We start from the raw sequence: 21,642 nt of genomic DNA, 5'->3' as shown, positions 1-21,642 counted from the left end.
TAAAGGGGGAAAAGTGAAACTGCCCAAATTTAAAACTCCCAAATTTGGATTCGCCACTCTCGATATAAAAGCTCCAAAAGTGGACCTTAATGTCAATCTCCCCAAAGTTGATGTCTCACTCGAGAAACCTGAGGGGGATATCAAAGTACCGAGAGTCGATGTCACAGCAGGCAAGATGGAAGGTGATCTTAGTGTTGGGAAGATTGACATCAAAGGCCCTGATGTGTCTCTAAAACGGCCTGAAGTGGAAAAACCAAAATTTGATGTTGAAATGCCAAAAGTGAAAGGGATGTTGGATGTCGATGTCTCCATGCCGCAACCTGAAATTGATGTTTCAGCTCCAGGAATGTCAGTGGACATTAAACCTCCATCAGCTGAGATTGATGTGCCAGCAGTTGATGTAGATTTAGATTCAGCAGATCTGAAGATGAAAGGTGAGGGAACAAAATTCAAAATGCCATCCATGAAATTGCCATCATTTGGTATTTCTCTTCCAAAGTTCAAAGGACCTGAAGTTGATGTGAGTGTGAGCCAGCCAGATGTTGATATTTCAGTTGAAAAACCAGAGATAGACATTAGAGGTCCTAAAATTGACATGGAAACTCCAAAACTTGAAGGTGATCTGCAGGCCCCGGATGTTGACATTGATGTTAAAGGGGGAAAAATGAAACTGCCCAAATTCAAAACTCCCAAATTTGGATTTGCCACTCCTGATATAAAAGCTCCAAAAGTGGACCTGAATGTCAATCTCCCCAAAGTTGATGTCTCACTAGAGAAACCCGAGTTGGATATCAAAGTACCGAGTGTCGATGTCACAGCAGGCAAGATAGAAGGTGATCTTAGTGTTGGGAAGATTGACATCAAAGGTCCTGATGTCGGTCTAAAACTGCCTGAAGTGGAAAAACCAAAAGTCGATGTAGACATGACAAATGTGAAAGGGAAGTTGGATGGCGATGTGTCCATGCCAAAAACTGAATTTGATATATCAGTTCCAGGAATGTCATTGGATGTTAAAGCTCCATCAACCGATGTGGATTTATCTACAGTTGATGTTGATTTAGATTCAGCAGATCTGAAGATGAAAGGTGAGGGAACAAAATTCAAAATGCCATCCATGAAATTGCCATCATTTGGCATTTCTCTTCCAAAGTTCAAAGGACCTGAAGTTGATGTGAGTGTGAGCCAGCCAGATGTTGATATTTCAGTTGAAAAACCAGAGATAGACATTAAAGGTCCTAAAATTGACGTGGATACTCCAAAACATGAAGGTGATCTGCAGGCCCCGGATGTTGACATTGAAGTTAAAGGGGGAAAAATGAAACTGCCCAAATTCAAAACTCCAAAATTTGGATACGCCACTCCCGATATAAAAGCTCCAAAAGTGGACCTGAATGTTAATCTCCCCAAAGTGGATGTCTCACTAGAGAAACCTGAGTTGGATATCAAAGTACCGAGTGTCGATGTCACAGCAGGCAAGATGGAAGGTGATGTTAGTGTTGGGAAGATTGACATCAAGGGCCCTGATGTGTCTCTAAAACTGCCTGAAGTGAAAAAACCAAAATTTGATGTTGAAATGCCAAAAGTGAAAGGGATGTTGGATGTCGATGTGTCCATGCCTAAACCTGAAATTGATGTTTCAGCTCCAGGACTGACAATGGACATTAAACCTCCATCAGCTGACATTGATGTACCAGCAATTGATGTAGATTTAGATTCAGCCGATCTCAAGATGAAAGGTGAGGGTGCTAAGTTCAAAATGCCATCTATGAAAATCCCATCATTTGGTATTTCTCTTCCAAAGTTCAAAGGATCTGAAGTTGATGTGAGTGTGAGCAAGCCAGATGTTGATATTTCTTTTGAAAAACCACAGATCGATATTACAAGACCAAAAATTGATGTAAAAACACCAAAAGTAGAAAGTGATCTGCGGGCAATGGATGTTGACATTGAAGTTAAAGGGGGAAAAGTGAAACTGCCCAAATTCAAAACTCCCAAATTTGGATTTGCCACTCCTGATATAAAAGCTCCAAAAGTGGACCTGAATGTCAATCTCCCCAAAGTTGATGTCTCACTAGAGAAACCTGAGGGGGATATCAAAGTACCGGGTGTCGATGTCACAGCAGGCAAGATGGAAGGTGATCTTAGTGTTGGGAAGATCGACATCGAAGGCCCTGATGTCGGTCTAAAACTGCCTGAAGTGGAAAAACCAAAAGTCGATGCAGACATGACAAACGTGAAAGGGAAGTTGGATGTCGATGTGTCCATGCCAAAAACTGAATTTGATATATCAGTTCCAGGAATGTCATTGGATGTTAAAGCTCCATCAACTGATGTGGATTTATCTACAGTTGATGTAGATTTAGATTCAGCAGATCCGAAGATGCAAGGTGAGGGAACAAAATTCAAAATGCCATCCATGAAATTGCCATCATTTGGTATTTCACTTCCAAAGTTCAAAGGACCTGAAGTTGATGTGAGTGTGAGCCAGCCAGATGTTTATATTTCAGTTGAAAAACCAGAGATAGACATTAAAGGTCCTAAAATTGACATGGAAACTCCAAAACCTGAAGGGGATCTGCAGGCCCCGGATGTTGACATTGAAGTTAAAGGGGGAAAAGTGAAACTGCCCAAATTTAAAACTCCCAAATTTGGATTCGCCACTCTCGATATAAAAACTCCAAAAGTGGACCTGAATGTCAATCTCCCCAAAGTTGATGTCTCACTAGAGAAACCTGAGGGGGATATCAAAGTACCGAGTGTCGATGTCACAGCAGGCAAGATGGAAGGTGATCTTAGTGTTGGGAAGATTGACATCAAAGGCCCTGATGTGTCTCTAAAACGGCCTGAAGTGGAAAAACCAAAATTTGATGTTGAAATGCCAAAAGTGAAAGGGATGTTGGATGTCGATGTCTCCATGCCGCAACCTGAAATTGATGTTTCAGCTCCAGGAATGTCAGTGGACATTAAACCTCCATCAGCTGAGATTGATGTGCCAGCAGTTGATGTAGATTTAGATTCAGCAGATCTGAAGATGAAAGGTGAGGGAACAAAATTCAAAATGCCATCCATGAAATTGCCATCATTTGGTATTTCTCTTCCAAAGTTCAAAGGACCTGAAGTTGATGTGAGTGTGAGCCAGCCAGATGTTGATATTTCAGTTGAAAAACCAGAGATAGACATTAGAGGTCCTAAAATTGACATGGAAACTCCAAAACTTGAAGGTGATCTGCAGGCCCCGGATGTTGACATTGATGTTAAAGGGGGAAAAATGAAACTGCCCAAATTCAAAACTCCCAAATTTGGATTTGCCACTCCTGATATAAAAGCTCCAAAAGTGGACCTGAATGTCAATCTCCCCAAAGTTGATGTCTCACTAGAGAAACCCGAGTTGGATATCAAAGTACCGAGTGTCGATGTCACAGCAGGCAAGATAGAAGGTGATCTTAGTGTTGGGAAGATTGACATCAAAGGTCCTGATGTCGGTCTAAAACTGCCTGAAGTGGAAAAACCAAAAGTCGATGTAGACATGACAAATGTGAAAGGGAAGTTGGATGGCGATGTGTCCATGCCAAAAACTGAATTTGATATATCAGTTCCAGGAATGTCATTGGATGTTAAAGCTCCATCAACCGATGTGGATTTATCTACAGTTGATGTTGATTTAGATTCAGCAGATCTGAAGATGAAAGGTGAGGGAACAAAATTCAAAATGCCATCCATGAAATTGCCATCATTTGGCATTTCTCTTCCAAAGTTCAAAGGACCTGAAGTTGATGTGAGTGTGAGCCAGCCAGATGTTGATATTTCAGTTGAAAAACCAGAGATAGACATTAAAGGTCCTAAAATTGACGTGGATACTCCAAAACATGAAGGTGATCTGCAGGCCCCGGATGTTGACATTGAAGTTAAAGGGGGAAAAATGAAACTGCCCAAATTCAAAACTCCAAAATTTGGATACGCCACTCCCGATATAAAAGCTCCAAAAGTGGACCTGAATGTTAATCTCCCCAAAGTGGATGTCTCACTAGAGAAACCTGAGTTGGATATCAAAGTACCGAGTGTCGATGTCACAGCAGGCAAGATGGAAGGTGATGTTAGTGTTGGGAAGATTGACATCAAGGGCCCTGATGTGTCTCTAAAACTGCCTGAAGTGAAAAAACCAAAATTTGATGTTGAAATGCCAAAAGTGAAAGGGATGTTGGATGTCGATGTGTCCATGCCTAAACCTGAAATTGATGTTTCAGCTCCAGGACTGACAATGGACATTAAACCTCCATCAGCTGACATTGATGTACCAGCAATTGATGTAGATTTAGATTCAGCCGATCTCAAGATGAAAGGTGAGGGTGCTAAGTTCAAAATGCCATCTATGAAAATCCCATCATTTGGTATTTCTCTTCCAAAGTTCAAAGGATCTGAAGTTGATGTGAGTGTGAGCAAGCCAGATGTTGATATTTCTTTTGAAAAACCACAGATCGATATTACAAGACCAAAAATTGATGTAAAAACACCAAAAGTAGAAAGTGATCTGCGGGCAATGGATGTTGACATTGAAGTTAAAGGGGGAAAAGTGAAACTGCCCAAATTCAAAACTCCCAAATTTGGATTTGCCACTCCTGATATAAAAGCTCCAAAAGTGGACCTGAATGTCAATCTCCCCAAAGTTGATGTCTCACTAGAGAAACCTGAGGGGGATATCAAAGTACCGGGTGTCGATGTCACAGCAGGCAAGATGGAAGGTGATCTTAGTGTTGGGAAGATCGACATCGAAGGCCCTGATGTCGGTCTAAAACTGCCTGAAGTGGAAAAACCAAAAGTCGATGCAGACATGACAAACGTGAAAGGGAAGTTGGATGTCGATGTGTCCATGCCAAAAACTGAATTTGATATATCAGTTCCAGGAATGTCATTGGATGTTAAAGCTCCATCAACTGATGTGGATTTATCTACAGTTGATGTAGATTTAGATTCAGCAGATCCGAAGATGCAAGGTGAGGGAACAAAATTCAAAATGCCATCCATGAAATTGCCATCATTTGGTATTTCACTTCCAAAGTTCAAAGGACCTGAAGTTGATGTGAGTGTGAGCCAGCCAGATGTTTATATTTCAGTTGAAAAACCAGAGATAGACATTAAAGGTCCTAAAATTGACATGGAAACTCCAAAACCTGAAGGGGATCTGCAGGCCCCGGATGTTGACATTGAAGTTAAAGGGGGAAAAGTGAAACTGCCCAAATTTAAAACTCCCAAATTTGGATTCGCCACTCTCGATATAAAAACTCCAAAAGTGGACCTGAATGTCAATCTCCCCAAAGTTGATGTCTCACTAGAGAAACCTGAGGGGGATATCAAAGTACCGAGTGTCGATGTCACAGCAGGCAAGATGGAAAGTGATCTTTGTGTTGGGAAGATTGACATCAAAGGCCCTGATGTGTCTCTAAAACGGCCTGAAGTGGAAAAACCAAAATTTGATGTTGAAATGCCAAAAGTGAAAGGGATGTTGGATGTCGATGTCTCCATGCCGCAACCTGAAATTGATGTTTCAGCTCCAGGAATGTCAGTGGACATTAAACCTCCATCATCTGAGATTGATGTGCCAGCAGTTGATGTAGATTTAGATTCAGCAGATCTGAAGATGAAAGGTGAGGGAACAAAATTCAAAATGCCATCCATGAAATTGCCATCATTTGGTATTTCTCTTCCAAAGTTCAAAGGACCTGAAGGTGATGTGAGTGTGAGCCAGCCAGATGTTGATATTTCAGTTGAAAAACCAGAGATAGACATTAGAGGTCCTAAAATTGACATGGAAACTCCAAAACTTGAAGGTGATCTGCAGGCACCAGATGTTGACATTGAAGGTAAAGGGGGAAAAATGAAACTGCCCAAATTCAAAACTCCCAAATTTGGATTCGCCACTCCCGATATAAAAGCTCCAAATGTGGACCTGAATGTTAATCTCCCCAAAGTTGATGTCTCACTAGAGAAACCTGAGGGGGATATCAAAGTACCGAGTGTCAATGTCACAGCAGGCAAGATGGAAGGTGATCTTAGTGTTGGGAAGATTGACATCAAAGGCCCTGATGTGTCTCTAAAACGGCCTGAAGTGGAAAAACCAAAATTTGATGTTGAAATGCCAAAAGTGAAAGGGATGTTGGATGTCGATGTGTCCATGCCGCAACCTGAAATTGATGTTTCAGCTCCAGGAATGTCAGTGGACATTAAACCTCCATCAGCTGAGATTGATGTGCCAGCAATTGACGTAGATTTAGATTCAGCCGATCTCAAGATGAAAGGTGAGGGAACAAAATTCAAAATGCCATCCGTGAAATTGCCATCATTTGGTATTTCTCTCCCAAAGTTCAAAGGACCGGAAGTTGATGTGAGAGTGAGCCAGCCAGATGTTGATATTTCAGTTGAAAAACCAGAGATTGACATTAAAGGTCCTAAAATTGATGTGGAAACTCCAAAACTTGAAGGTGATCTGCAGGCACCGGATGTTGACATTGAAGGTAAAGGAGGAAAAATGAAACTGCCCAAATTCAAAACTCCCAAATTTGGATTCGCCACTCCCGATATAAAAGCTCCAAAAGTGGACCTGAATGTCAATCTCCCCAAAGTTGATGTCTCACTAGAGAAACCCGAGTTGGATATCAAAGTACCGAGTGTCGATGTCACAGCAGGCAAGATGGAAGGTGACCTTAGTGTTGGGAAGATTGACATCAAAGGCCCTGATGTGTCTTTAAAACGGCCTGAAGTGGAAAAACCAAAATTTGATGTTGAAATGCCAAAAGTGAAAGGGATGTTGGATGTCGATGTGTCCATGCCGCAACCTGAAATTGATGTTTCAGCTCCAGGAATGTCAGTGGACATTACACCTCCATCAGCTGAGATTGATGTGCCAGCAATTGACGTAGATTTAGATTCAGCAGATCTGAAGATGAAAGGTGAGGGAACAAAATTCAAAATGCCATCCGTGAAATTGCCATCATTTGGTATTTCTCTCCCAAAGTTCAAAGGACCGGAAGTTGATGTGAGAGTGAGCCAGCCAGATGTTGATATTTCAGTTGAAAAACCAGAGATTGACATTAAAGGTCCTAAAATTGATGTGGAAACTCCAAAACTTGAAGGTGATCTGCAGGCACCGGATGTTGACATTGAAGGTAAAGGAGGAAAAATGAAACTGCCCAAATTCAAAACTCCCAAATTTGGATTTGCCACTCCCGATATAAAAGCTCCAAAAGTGGACCTGAATGTCAATCTCCCCAAAGTTGATGTCTCACTAGAGAAACCCGAGTTGGATATCAAAGTACCGAGTGTCGATGTCACAGCAGGCAAGATGGAAGGTGATCTTAGTGTTGGGAAGATCGACATCGAAGGCCCTGATGTCGGTCTAAAACTGCCTGAAGTGGAAAAACCAAAAGTCGATGTAGACACGACAAACGTGAAAGGGAAGTTGGATGTCGATGTGTCGATGCCAAAAACTGAATTTGATATATCAGTTCCAGGAATGTCATTGGATGTTAAAGCTCCATCAACTGATGTGGATTTATCTACAGTTGATATTGATTTAGATTTAGCAGATCTGAAGATGAAAGGTGAGGGAACAAAATTCAAAATGCCATCCATGAAATTGCCATCATTTGGTATTTCTCTTCCAAAGTTCAAAGGACCTGAAGTTGATGTGAGTGTGAGCCAGCCAGATGTTGATATTTCAGTTGAAAAACCAGAGATAGACATTAAAGGTCCTAAAATTGACGTGGAAACTCCAAAACTTGAAGGTGATCTGCAGGCCCCGGATGTTGACATTGAAGTTAAAGGGGAAAAAATGAAACTGCCCAAATTCAAAACTCCAAAATTTGGATACGCCACTCCCGATATAAAAGCTCCAAAAGTGGACCTGAATGTCAATCTTCCCAAAGTTGATGTCTCACTAGATAAACCTGAGTTGGATATCAAAGTACAGAGTGGCGATGTCACAGCAGGCAAGATGGAAGGTGATCTTAGTGTTGGGAAGATTGACATCAAAGGCCCTGATGTGTCTCTAAAACGGCCTGAAGTGGAAAAACCAAAATTTGATGTTGAAATGCCAAAAGTGAAAGGGATGTTGGATGTTGATGTGTCCGTGCCGCAACCTGAAATTGATGTTTCAGCTCCAGGAATGTCAATGGACATTAAAGCTCCATCAGCTGAGATTGATGTGCCAGCAATTGATGTAGATTTAGATTCAGCCGATCTCAAGATGAAAGGTGAGGGTGCTAAGTTCAAAATGCCATCTATGAAAATCCCATCATTTGGTATTTCTCTTCCAAAGTTCAAAGGATCTGAAGTTGATGTGAGTGTGAGCAAGCCAGATGTTGATATTTCTTTTGAAAAACCACAGATCGATATTACAAGACCAAAAATTGATGTAAAAACACCAAAAGTAGAAAGTGATCTGCAGGCACCGGATGTTGACATTGAAGTTAAAGGGGGAAAAGTGAAACTGCCCAAATTCAAAACTCCCAAATTTGGATTTGCCACTCCCGATATAAAAGCTCCAAAAGTGGACCTGAATGTCAATCTCCCCAAAGTTGATGTCTCACTAGAGAAACCTGAGGGGGATATCAAAGTACCGAGTGTCGATGTCACAGCAGGCAAGATGGAAGGTGATCTTAGTGTTGGGAAGATCGACATCAAAGGCCCTGATGTCGGTCTAAAACTGCCTGAAATGGAAAAACCAAAAGTCGATGCAGACATGACAAACGTGAAAGGGAAGTTGGATGTCGATGTGTCCATGCCAAAAACTGAATTTGATATATCAGTTCCAGGAATGTCATTGGATGTTAAAGCTCCATCAACCGATGTGGATTTATCGACAGTTGATGTAGATTTAGATTCAGCAGATCTGAAGATGAAAGGTGAGGGAACAAAATTCAAAATGCCATCCATGAAATTGCCATCACTTGGTATTTCTCTTCCAAAGTTCAAAGGACCTGAGGTTGATGTGAGTGTGAGCCAGCCAAATGTTGATATTTCAGTTGAAAAACCAGAGATAGACATTAGAGGTCCTAAAATTGACGTGGAAAGTCCAAAACTTGAAGGTGATCTGCAGGCCCCGGATGTTGACATTGAAGTTAAAGGGGGAAAAGTGAAACTGCCCAAATTCAAAACTCCCAAATTTGGATTTGGCACTCCTGATATAAAAGCTCCAAAAGTGGACCTGAATGTCAATCCCTCCAAAGATGATTTCTCACTTGAGAAACCTGAGGGGGATATCAAAGTACCGAGTGTCGATGTCACAGCAGGCAAGATGGAAGGTGATCTTAGTGTTGGGAACATCGACATCAAAGGCCCTGATGTCTCTCTAAAACAGCCTGAAGCGGAAAAACCAAAATTCGATGTTGAAATGCCAAAAGTGAAAGGGATGTTGGATGTCGATGTGTCCATGCCTAAACCAGAACTTGATGTTTCAGCTCCAGGACTGTCAATGGATATTAAACCTGCATCAGCTGACATTGATGTGCCAGCAATTGATGTAGATTTAGATTCAGCAGATCTGAAGATGAAAGGTGAGGGAACAAAATTCAAAATGCCATCCATGAAATTGCCATCATTTGGTATTTCTCTTCCAAAGTTCAAAGGACCTGAAGTTGATGTGAGTGTGAGCCAGCCAGATGTTGATATTTCAGTTGAAAAACCAGAGATAGACATTAAAGGTCCTAAAATTGACGTGGAAACTCCAAAACCTGAAGGTGATCTGCAGGCCCCTGATGTTGACATTGAAGTTAAAGGGGAAAAAATGAAACTGCCCAAATTCAAAACTCCAAAATTTGGATACGCCACTCCCGATATAAAAGCTCCAAAAGTGGACCTGAATGTCAATCTTCCCAAAGTTGATGTCTCACTAGATAAACCTGAGTTGGATATCAAAGTACAGAGTGGCGATGTCACAGCAGGCAAGATGGAAGGTGATCTTAGTGTTGGGAAGATTGACATCAAAGGCCCTGATGTGTCTCTAAAACGGCCTGAAGTGGAAAAACCAAAATTTGATGTTGAAATGCCAAAAGTGAAAGGGATGTTGGATGTTGATGTGTCCGTGCCGCAACCTGAAATTGATGTTTCAGCTCCAGGAATGTCAATGGACATTAAAGCTCCATCAGCTGAGATTGATGTGCCAGCAATTGATGTAGATTTAGATTCAGCCGATCTCAAGATGAAAGGTGAGGGTGCTAAGTTCAAAATGCCATCTATGAAAATCCCATCATTTGGTATTTCTCTTCCAAAGTTCAAAGGATCTGAAGTTGATGTGAGTGTGAGCAAGCCAGATGTTGATATTTCTTTTGAAAAACCACAGATCGATATTACAAGACCAAAAATTGATGTAAAAACACCAAAAGTAGAAAGTGATCTGCAGGCACCGGATGTTGACATTGAAGTTAAAGGGGGAAAAGTGAAACTGCCCAAATTCAAAACTCCCAAATTTGGATTTGCCACTCCCGATATAAAAGCTCCAAAAGTGGACCTGAATGTCAATCTCCCCAAAGTTGATGTCTCACTAGAGAAACCTGAGGGGGATATCAAAGTACCGAGTGTCGATGTCACAGCAGGCAAGATGGAAGGTGATCTTAGTGTTGGGAAGATCGACATCAAAGGCCCTGATGTCGGTCTAAAACTGCCTGAAGTGGAAAAACCAAAAGTCGATGCAGACATGACAAACGTGAAAGGGAAGTTGGATGTCGATGTGTCCATGCCAAAAACTGAATTTGATATATCAGTTCCAGGAATGTCATTGGATGTTAAAGCTCCATCAACCGATGTGGATTTATCGACAGTTGATGTAGATTTAGATTCAGCAGATCTGAAGATGAAAGGTGAGGGAACAAAATTCAAAATGCCATCCATGAAATTGCCATCATTTGGTATTTCTCTCCCAAAGTTCAAAGGACCGGATGTTGATGTGAGAGTGAGCCAGCCAGATGTTGATATTTCAGTTGAAAAACCAGAGATAAACATTAAAGGTCCTAAAATTGATGTGGAAACTCCAAAACTTGAAGGTGATCTGCAGGCACCGGATGTTGACATTGAAGGTAAAGGAGGAAAAATGAAACTGCCCAAATTCAAAACTCCCAAATTTGGATTCGCCACTCCCGATATAAAAGCTCCAAAAGTGGACCTGAATGTCAATCTCCCCAAAGTTGATGTCTCACTCGAGAAACCTGAGGGGGATATCAAAGTACCGAGTGTCGATGTCACAGCAGGCAAGATGGAAGGTGATCTTAGTGTTGGGAAGATTGACATCAAAGGCCCTGATGTGTCTCTAAAACGGCCTGAAGTGGACAAACCAAAATTTGATGTTGAAATGCCAAAAGTGAAAGGGATGTTGGATGTCGATGTGTCCATGCCGCAACCTGAAATTGATGTTTCAGCTCCAGGAATATCAGTGGACATTACACCTCCATCAGCTGAGATTGATGTGCCAGCAATTGATGTAGATTTAGATTCAGCAGATCTGAAGATGAAAGGTGAGGGAACAAAATTCAAAATGCCATCCATGAAATTGCCATCATTTGGTATTTCTCTTCCAAAGTTCAAAGGACCTGAAGTTGATGTGAGTGTGAGCCAGCCAGATGTTGATATTTCAGTTGAAAAACCAGAGATAGACATTAGAGGTCCTAAAATTGATGTGGCAACTCCAAAACTTGAAGGTGATCTGCAGGCCCCGGATGTTGACATTGATGTTAAAGGGGGAAAAATGAAACTGCCCAAATTCAAAACTCCCAAATTTGGATTTGCCACTCCTAATATAAAAGCTCCAAAAGTGGACCGGAATGTCAATCTCCCCAAAGTTGATGTCTCACTAGAGAAACCCGAGTTGGATATCAAAGTACCGAATGTCGATGTCACAGCAGGCAAGATGGAAGGTGATCTTAGTGTTGGGAAGATTGACATCAAAGGTCCTGATGTCGGTCTAAAACTGCCTGAAGTGGAAAAACCAAAAGTCGATGTAGACACGACAAACGTGAAAGGGAAGTTGGATGTCGATGTTTCCATGCTAAAAACTGAATTTGATATATCAGTTCCAGGAATGTCATTGGATGTTAAAGCTCCATCAACTGATGTGGATTTATCTACAGTTGATATTGATTTAGATTCAGCAGATCTGAAGATGAAAGGTGAGGGAACAAAATTCAAAATGCCATCCGTGAAATTGCCATCATTTGGTATTTCTCTCCCAAAGTTCAAAGGACCTGAAGTTGATGTGAGTGTGAGCCAGCCAGATGTTGATATTTCAGTTGAAAAACCAGAGATTGACATTAAAGGTCCTAAAATTGATGTGGAAACTCCAAAACTGGAAGGTGATCTGCAGGCACCGGATGTTGACATTGAAGGTAAAGGTGGAAAAATGAAACTGCCCAAATTCAAAACTCCAAAATTTGGATTCGCCACTCCCGATATAAAAGCTCCAAAAGTGGACCTGAATGTTAATCTCCCCAAAGTTGATGTCTCACTCGAGAAACCTGAGGGGGATATCAAAGTACCGAGTGTCGATGTCACAGCAGGCAAGATGGAAGGTGATCTTAGTGTTGGGAAGATTGACATCAAAGGCCCTGATGTGTCTCTAAAACGGCCTGAAGTGGAAAAACCAAAATTTGATGTTGAAATGCCAAAAGTGAAAGGGATGTTGGATGTCGATGTGTCCATGCCGCAATCTGAAATTGATGTTTCAGCTCCAGGAATGTCAGTGGACATTACACCTTCTACAGCTGACATTGATGTGCCAGCAATGGATGTAGATTTAGATTCAGCAGATCTGAAGATGAAAGGTGAGGGAACAAAATTCAAAATGCCATCCATGAAATTGCCATCATTTGGTATTTCTCTTCCAAAGTTCAAAGGACCTGAAGTTGATGTGAGTGTGAGCCAGCCAGATGTTGATATTTCAGTTGAAAAACCAGAGATAGACATTAGAGGTCCTAAAATTGATGTGGAAACTCCAAAACTTGAAGGTGATCTGCAGGCCCCGGATGTTGACATTGAAGTTAAAGGGGGAAAAATGAAACTGCCCAAATTCAAAACTCCCAAATTTGGATTTGGCACTCCTGATATAAAAGCTCCAAAAGTGGACATGAATGTCAATCTCTCCAAAGATGATTTCTCACTAGAGAAACCTGAGGGGGATATCAAAGTACCGAGTGTCGATGTCACAGCAGGCAAGATGGAAGGTGATCTTAGTGTTGGGAACATCGACATCAAAGGCCCTGATGTCTCTCTAAAACAGCCTGAAGCGGAAAAACCAAAATTCGATGTTGAAATGCCAAAAGTGAAAGGGATGTTGGATGTCGATGTGTCCATGCCTAAACCAGAAATTGATGTTTCAGCTCCAGGACTGTCAATGGATATTAAACCTGCATCAGCTGACATTGATGTGCCAGCAATTGATGTAGATTTAGATTCAGCCGATCTCAAGATGAAAGGTGAGGGAACAAAATTCAAAATGCCATCCATGAAATTGCCATCATTTGGTATTTCTCTTCCAAAGTTCAAAGGACCTGAAGTTGATGTGAGTGTGAGCCAGCCAGATGTTGATATTTCAGTTGAAAAACCAGAGATAGACATTAAAGGTCCTAAAATTGACGTTGAAACTCCAAAAGTAGAACGTGATCTGCAGGCACCGGATGTTGACATTGAAGTGAAAGGGGGAAAAATGAAACTGCCCAAATTCAAAACTCCAAAATTTGGATTTGCCACTCCTGTTATAAAAGCTCCAAAAGTGGACCTGAATGTCAATCTCCCCAAAGTTGATGTCTCATTAGAGAAACCTGAGGGGGATATCAAAGTACCGAGTGTCGATGTCACAGCAGGCAAGATGGAAGGTGATCTTAGTGTTGGGAAGATTGACATCAAAGGTCCTGATGTCGGTCTAAAACTGCCTGAAGTGGAAAAACCAAAAGTCGATGTAGACATGACAAACGTGAAAGGGATGTTGGATGTCGATGTGTCCATGCCAAAAACTGAATTTGATATATCAGTTCCAGGAATGTCATTGGATGTTAAAGCTCCATCAACCGATGTGGATTTATCTAAAGTTGATGTAGATTTAGATTCAGCAGATCTAAAGGTGAAAGGTGAGGGTGCTAAGTTCAAAATGCCATCTATGAAAATCCCATCATTTGGTATTTCTCTTCCAAATTTCAAAGGATCTGAAGTTGATGTGAGTGTGAGCAAGCCAGATGTTGATATTTCAGTTGAAAAACCAGAGATCGATATTACAAGTCCCAAAATTGATGTAAAAACACCAAAAGTAGAAAGTGATCTGCAGGCACCGGATGTTGACATTGAAGTTAAAGGGGGAAAAGTGAAACTGCCCAAATTCAAAACTCCAAAATTTGGATTTGCCACTCCCGATATAAAAGCTCCAAAAGTGGACCTGAATGTCAATCTCCCCAAAGTCGATGTCTCACTAGAGAAACCTGCGTTGGATATGAAAGTACCGAGTGTCGATGTCACAGCAGGCAAGATGGAAGGTGGCCTTAGTGTTGGGAAGATTGACATCAAAGGCCCTGATATCTCTCTAAAACAGCCTGAAGTGGAAAAACCAGAATTTGATGTTGAAATGCCAAAACTGAAAGGGACGTTGGATGTCGATGTGTCCATGCCGCAACCTGAAATTGATGTTTCAGCTCCAGGAATGTCAGTGGACATTAAACCTCCATCAGCTGAGATTGATGTGCCAGCAGTTGATGTAGATTTCGATTCAGCAGATCTGAAGATGAAAGGTGAGGGAACAAAATTCAAAATGCCATCCTTGAAATTGCCATCATTTGGTATTTCTCTTCCAAAGTTCAAAGGACCTGAAGTTGATGTGAGTGTGAGCCAGCCAGATGTTGATATTTCAGTTGAAAACCCAGAGATAGACATTAAAGGTCCTAAAATTGACGTGGAAACTCCAAAACTTGAAGGTGATCTGCAGGCACCAGATGTTGACATTGAAGTTAAAGGGGTAATAATGAAAATGCCCAAATTCAAAACTCCCAAATTTGGATTTTCCACTCCTGATATAAAAGCTCCAAAAGTGGACCTGAATGTCAATCTCCCCAAAGTTGATGGCTCACTAGAGAAACCTGAGTTGGATATCAAAGTACCGAGTGTCGATGTCACAGCAGGCAAGATGGAAGGTGATGTTAGTGTTGGGAAGATTGACATCAAAGGCCCTGATGTCGGTCTAAAACGGCCTGAAGCGGAAAAACCAAAATTCGATGTTGAAATGCCGAAAGTGAAAGGGATGTTGGATGTCGATGTGTCCATGCCAAAAACTGAATTTGATGTTTCAGTTCCAGGAATGTCATTGGATGTTAAAGCTCCATCAACTGATGTGGATTTAACTACAGTTGATGTAGATTTAGATTCAGCAGATCTAAAGGTGAAAGGTGAGGGAGCAAAGTTCAAAATGCCATCCATGAAAATGCCATCATTTGGTATTTCTCTTCCAAAGTTCAAAGGACCTGAAGTGGATGTGAGTGTGAGCCAGCCAGATGTTGATATTTCAGTTGAAAAACCAGAGATAGACATTAAAGGTCCTAAAATTGACGTGGAAACTCCAAAACTTGAAGGTGATCTGCAGGCACCGGATGTTGACATTGAAGGTAAAGGGGGAAAAGTGAAACTGCCCAAATTTAAAACTCCAAAATTTGGATTTGCCACTCCCGGTATAAAAGCTCCAAAAGTGGACCTGAATGTCAATCTCCCCAAAGTTGATGTCTCACTAGAGAAACCTGAGGGGGATATCAAAGTACCGAGTGTCAATGTCACAGCAGGCAAGATGGAAGGTGATCTTAGTGTTGGGAAGATTGACATCAAAGGCCCTGATGTCGTTCTAAAACAGCCTGAAGGGGAAAAACCAAAATTTGATGTTGAAATGCCAAAATTGAAAGGGATGTTGGATGTCGATGTGTCCATGCCTCAACCTGAAATTGATGTTTCAGCTCCAGGAATGTCTGTGGACATTAAACCTCCATCAGCTGAGATTGATGTGCCAGCAGTTGATGTAGATTTAGATTCAGCAGATCTGAAGATGAAAGGTGAGGGAACAAAATTCAAAATGCCATCCATGAAATTGCCATCATTTGGTATTTCTCTTCCAAAGTTCAAAGGACCTGAAGTTGATGTGAGTGTGAGCCAGCCAGATGTTGATATTTCAGTTGAAAAACCAGAGATAGACATTAAAAGTCCTAAAATTGACGTGGAAACTCCAAAACTTGAAGGTGATCTGCAGGTACCAGGTGTTGACATTGACGGTAAAGGGGGAAAAATGAAACTGCCCAAATTCAAAACTCCAAAATTTGGATTTGCCACTCCTAATATAAAAGCTCCAAAAGTGGACCTGAATGTCAATCTCCCCAAAGTTGATGGCTCACTAGAGAAACCTGAGGTTGATATCAAAATACCGAGTGTCGATGTCACAGCAGGCAAGATGGAAGGTGATCTTAGTGTTGGGAAGATTGACATCAAAGGCCCTGATGTGTCTCTAAAACGGCCTGAAGTGGGAAAACCAAAATTTGATGTTGAAATGCCAAAAATGAAAGGGATTTTGGATGTCGATGTGTCCATGCCTCAACCTGAAATTGATGTTTCAGCTCCAGGACTGTCAATGGACATTAAACCTCCATCAGATGACATTGATGTGCCAGCAATCGATGTAGATTTCGATTCAGCCGATCTCAAGATGAAAGGTGAGGGTGCTAAGTTCAAAATGCCATCTATGAAAATCCCATCATTTGGTATTTCTCTTCCAAAGTTCAAAGGATCTGAAGTTGATGTGAGTGTGAGCAAGCCAGATGTTGATATTTCAGTTGAAAAACCAGAGATAGACATTAAAGGTCCTAAAATTGACGTAGAAACTCCAAAAGTAGAACGTGATCTGCAGGCACCGGATGTTGACATTGAAGTTAAAGGGGGAAAAATGAAACTGCCCAAATTCAAAACTCCCAAATTTGGATTTGCCACTCCTGATATAAAAGCTCCAAAAGTGGACCTGAATGTCAATCTCCCCAAAGTTGATGTCTCACTAGAGAAACCTGAGGGGGATATCAAAGTACCGAGCGTCGATGTCACAGCAGGCAAGATGGAAAGTGATCTTAGTGTTGGGAAGATTGGCATCAAAGGTCCTGATGTCGGTCTAAAACTGCCTGAAGTGGAAAAACCAAAAGTCGATGTAGACATGACAAACGTGAAAGGGAAGTTGGATGTCGATGTGACCATGCCAAAAACTGAATTTGATATATCAGCTCCAGGAATGTCATTGGTTGTTAAAGCTCCATCAACTGATGTGGATTTATCTACAGTTGATGTAGATTTAGATTCAGCAGATCTAAAGGTGAAAGGTGAGGGAGCAAAGTTCAAAATGCCATCCATGAAAATACCATCATTTGGTATTTCTCTTCCAAAGTTCAAAGGACCTGAAGTTGATGTGAGTGTGAGCCAGCCAGATGTTGATATTTCAGTTCAAAAGTCAATGATAGACATTAAAGTTCCAAAGATTGACGTAGAAACTCCAAAACCTGAAGGTGATCTGCGGGCACCGGATGTTGACATTGAAGTTAAAGGGGGAAAAGTGAAACTGCCCAAATTCAAAACTCCCAAATTCAGATTGTCAGCTCCCGACATAAAAGGTCCGAAAGTCGACCTGGGTGTAAGTCTCCCCAAAGTTGATCTTCCACGAGTGAAACCTGACGTGGGTATCAAAGTACCGAATGTAGATGTCACGGCAGGCAAGGTGGAAGGTGATCTTAGTCTTGGGATGATCGACATGAAAGGTCCTAATGTCGGTCTTAAAGTGCCTGAATATGAAAAACCAAAAGTCGATGTTGACATACCAAAAGTGAAAGGGAAGTTGGGTGTCGATGTGACCATGCCGAAACCTGAACATGTTTTAGCTCCAAGAATATCTTTGGATGTTAAAGCTCCATCAACCAATGCGGATTTGCCCACAGTTGATGTAGATTTAGATTCAGCAGATCTGAAGATGAAAGGTGAAGGAACAAAATTCAAAATGCCATCCATGAAATTGCCATCATTTGGTATTTCTCTTCCAAAGTTCAAAGGACCTGAAGTTGATGTGAGTGTGAGCAAGCCAGATGTTGATATTTCTGTTGAAAAACCAGAGATCGATATTACAGGTCCTAAAATTGATGTAAAAACACCAAAACTAGAAAGTGATCTGCAGGCACCGGATGTTGACATTGAAGTAAAAGGGGGAAAAATGAAACTGCCCAAATTCAAAACTCCAAAATTTGGATTTGCCACACCTGATATAAAAGCTCCAAAAGTGGACCTGAATGTCAATCTCCCCAAAGTTGATGTCTCACTCGAGAAACCTGACGTGGATATGAAAGTACCGAGTGTCAATGTCACGGCAGGCAGGGTGGAAGGTGATCTTTGTGTTGGGAAGATTGACATCAAAGGTCCTGATGTCGGTCTAAAACTGCCTGAAGGGGAAAAACCAAAAGTCGATGTTGAAATGCCAAAAGTGAAAGGGACATTAGATGCTGATGTTTCCATGCCTCAACCTGAAATTGATGTTTCAGCTCCAGAAATTTCAGTGGACATTAGACCTCCATCAGCTGACATTGATGTGCCAGCAGTTGATGTAGATTTAGATTCAGCTGATCTGAAGTTAAAAGGTGAGGGAGAAAAGTTCAAAAAGCCATCCATGAAAATGCCAACATTTGGTATTTCTCTTCCAAAGTTCAAAGGACCTGAAGTTGATGTGAGTGTGAGCCATCCAGATGTTGATATTTCAGTTGAAAAACCAGAGATCGATATTAAAGTTGCAAAAATTGGTGTAGAAACTCCAAAACCTGAAGGTGATCTGCACGCACCACATGTTGATGTTGAAGTTAAAGGGGGAAAAATGAAAGTGCCCAAATTCAAAACTCCCAAATTTGAATTTGCCACTTCTGATATAAAAGCTCCAAAAGTGGACCTGAATGTCAATCTCCCCAAAGTCGATGTCTCACTAGAGAAACCTGAGGTGGATATCAAAGTACCGAGTGTCGATGTAACGGCAGGTAAGATGGAAGGTGATCTTAGTGTTGGGAAGATCGACATCAAAGGCCCTGATGTCGATCTAAAACAGCCTGAGGTGGAAAAACCAAAATTTGATGTTGAAATGCCAAAAGTGAAAGGGATGTTGGATGTCGATGTGTCCATGCCTAAACCTGAAATTGATGTTTCAGCTCCAGGAATGTCAGTGGACATTAAAGCTCCATCAGCTGACGATCAGTTGTCAGCAGTTGATGTAGATTTAGTCTCAGCAGGTCTGAAGGGGAAAGGTGAGAGAGCAAAGTTGAAAATGCCATCCATGAAAATGCCATCGTTTGGTATTTCTCATCCAAAGTTCAAAGAACCTGACATCGATGTGAGTGTGAGTAAGCCAGATGTTGATATTTCAGTTCAAAAATCAGAGGTACATATTCACCATCCCAAAATTGATGCTGGAGCTCCAGAACTTGAAACTGACCTGCAGGCACCAGATGTTGAGATTGATGGAAAAAGAGGAAAAATAATGTTTCCAAAATTCAAACTTCCAAAACTTGGATTTTCTGCTCATGATAAACATACTGCCCAGAAGGAATTTGATGGAAATCTCCCTGAGGTTGATGTCTCATTTTCAAAAGCTGATGTGGATATCAAATTAACAAGTGCGGATATCAAGTCAGCCAAACTGGGAAGTGATGTTAATTTTGGGGGCATTGATCCGAAAGGTCCTAATGTCAGTCTAAAAATGCCTGAAAATGAGAAACCTGCAATTAATATTGAAATGCCAAAAATGAAAGGGAAGGTGGATGTTGATGTGTCCATGCCTAAACCTGAACTTGACGTTTCATCTCCAGGAATGTCAGTGGACATTAACACTCCATCAATTGGCATTGATCTTCCAACAGTTGATGTGGACTTAGATTCAGCAGATCCAAAGGAGAAAGATGATGGTGCAAGGTTGGAATTTCCACCTGTGAAAATACCTTCTTTCGGCGTATCTCTTCCAAGATGCACAGGCCCTGAAGTTGATATGACTGTGAACAAGCCAGGTGTCAATACTTCAGTTGAAAAACGAGAGATAGATATTGAAAGACTGAAAGTTGATGTGGGTGCTCCAGAATGTGAAGGTGGTGTAGAGGCAGGTGATGTCACCATTGCAGGGAAAGGAGAAAAATTTTACATACCAAAATTTAAAGCAATAAAGTTTGGAGTTTCAACATCTGGAATGAAATCTTCTAATATGAATGCTGATATGAGTGTTGCTCCAGTTGACATCCCACTTTCAAAGACTGATCTTGTTCAGAATGAGCCAAGCATAGATGTGAAAGCAGGAACAGTAGAAGGTCAGCACAATGTCGCAGCTTTTGATTTCAAGCATGTTGATGCCCATCTGAAAATGCCTGAGATTCAATGTTCACAAATCAGTACTGGTGATCCAGAAACAAAAGGGAAAATTGATGCTGATACATTGATGCCCAAGACTCAACTTGATGTTTCAGCTCCTGAAATGTCAGTGGACACTAAAGCTCCAGCACTATTTTCAATTTCATTTTCGAAGTTTAAATTTCCAGATGTCGACTTTACGTCAGAAACAAAAGAGAAAGATGTATCACTAACTGAAGATTCTGATTTTCCTAAGGCTCTAACAAAAGAATCAGGTACTGTTATTAATGTAATGACATTTGATGTTCAAGTTTCTAATATTGTAGGAGGTTATTTGGTCATACAATAACTCTGGCTCAATTTGAAATATTTAAGCTGACATATCTGGGATGGTGGAATTTTTCTTGGCAGGCTGACCTCCCTTTGAACACCAAACAGAATAAAATTGAATGTGGTATAAAACTGATTGCACGCACTCTCACGGTCAATGTTCCCCTGCCTCCAACCACCCGTAATTCAGAAAGTCATTTCATCCCAAAACTGGATTACATTTGATGATGGATAAAATTTTAGATAACACATTAAATTATAAAATTGACATTAGTTTAGAAATATTGAGCTCTGCATGGCTGGCAGATGAATTAGCACCAGAGATGTTGATACGGGTTTGGCCTCAGAGTGCTATGAAGTAGATATGGTGAAAGAAATTTGTACATGAAACATTCAGAATATTATGTTCAACAATCATTGTTAACTATATAACAGGGCTAACCAAACTGTATTCATTAGAAGCCACACAAATGAATCTGAGAAGAAAATGTGATTTCAGTAACGCATGTGAATATTTCTGAAACTGAGATTCATTCCTCTAGAACCAGATCATTGAGCCTAAGCAAACAATTTGAACCATTTCTCGAGTTTATCAGTTTTATTATGATCAGAGCAAAATTTAATGCTGTTCTGAAATAATCAATTTCACAATCAGTTATTTGTAAATTTGCTGACAATGTAACTAAACAGAAGACACACACTAAAGCATTAGTGAAAGAACTGCTTGAGAAAGAAGGTGGAAAGCATTGGTCAACCATAAATCTACCGACAATAAAGTGCACACAGTGAAAATTAAATAGCATGCAGAAGGATAACGTTCAATGTAATAGCCTAGATTTATAACAAAACAAAAAAACTGTGGGTGCTGGAGATGTGATATAAAAACAGAAATTGTTAATGAAACTCAGCAGG

The 21,642-nt window shown here is 41.0% G+C and overlaps 1 protein-coding gene across 4 annotated transcripts in view; it reads left to right on the top strand.

Annotated features, from left to right (window-relative positions):
- Positions 1-21,642, top strand: part of LOC140476284 (uncharacterized) — a 105,662-nt gene that overhangs the window by 81,314 nt on the left and 2,706 nt on the right. The window contains exons 8-10 of one of the 4 annotated variants that reach the window (XM_072568654.1): positions 612-4,088; positions 7,995-9,296; positions 9,948-20,675. In XM_072568654.1, coding sequence (XP_072424755.1) covers positions 612-4,088; positions 7,995-9,296; positions 9,948-20,675 — 15,507 coding nt within the window. Of the gene's footprint in view, positions 1-611; positions 9,297-9,947; positions 20,676-21,642 lie in introns of all 4 variants that reach the window. The other 3 variants (XM_072568653.1, XM_072568655.1, XM_072568652.1) reach the window with 3 other exon arrangements.

The sequence above is a fragment of the Chiloscyllium punctatum genome, chromosome 4 (genome assembly GCF_047496795.1).
Source record: "Chiloscyllium punctatum isolate Juve2018m chromosome 4, sChiPun1.3, whole genome shotgun sequence".
NCBI classification, from domain to species: Eukaryota; Metazoa; Chordata; class Chondrichthyes; order Orectolobiformes; family Hemiscylliidae; genus Chiloscyllium; species Chiloscyllium punctatum.
The sequence above is the reverse complement of the archived record's forward strand: the minus strand, read 5'-3'. Positions and strand labels throughout refer to the sequence as shown.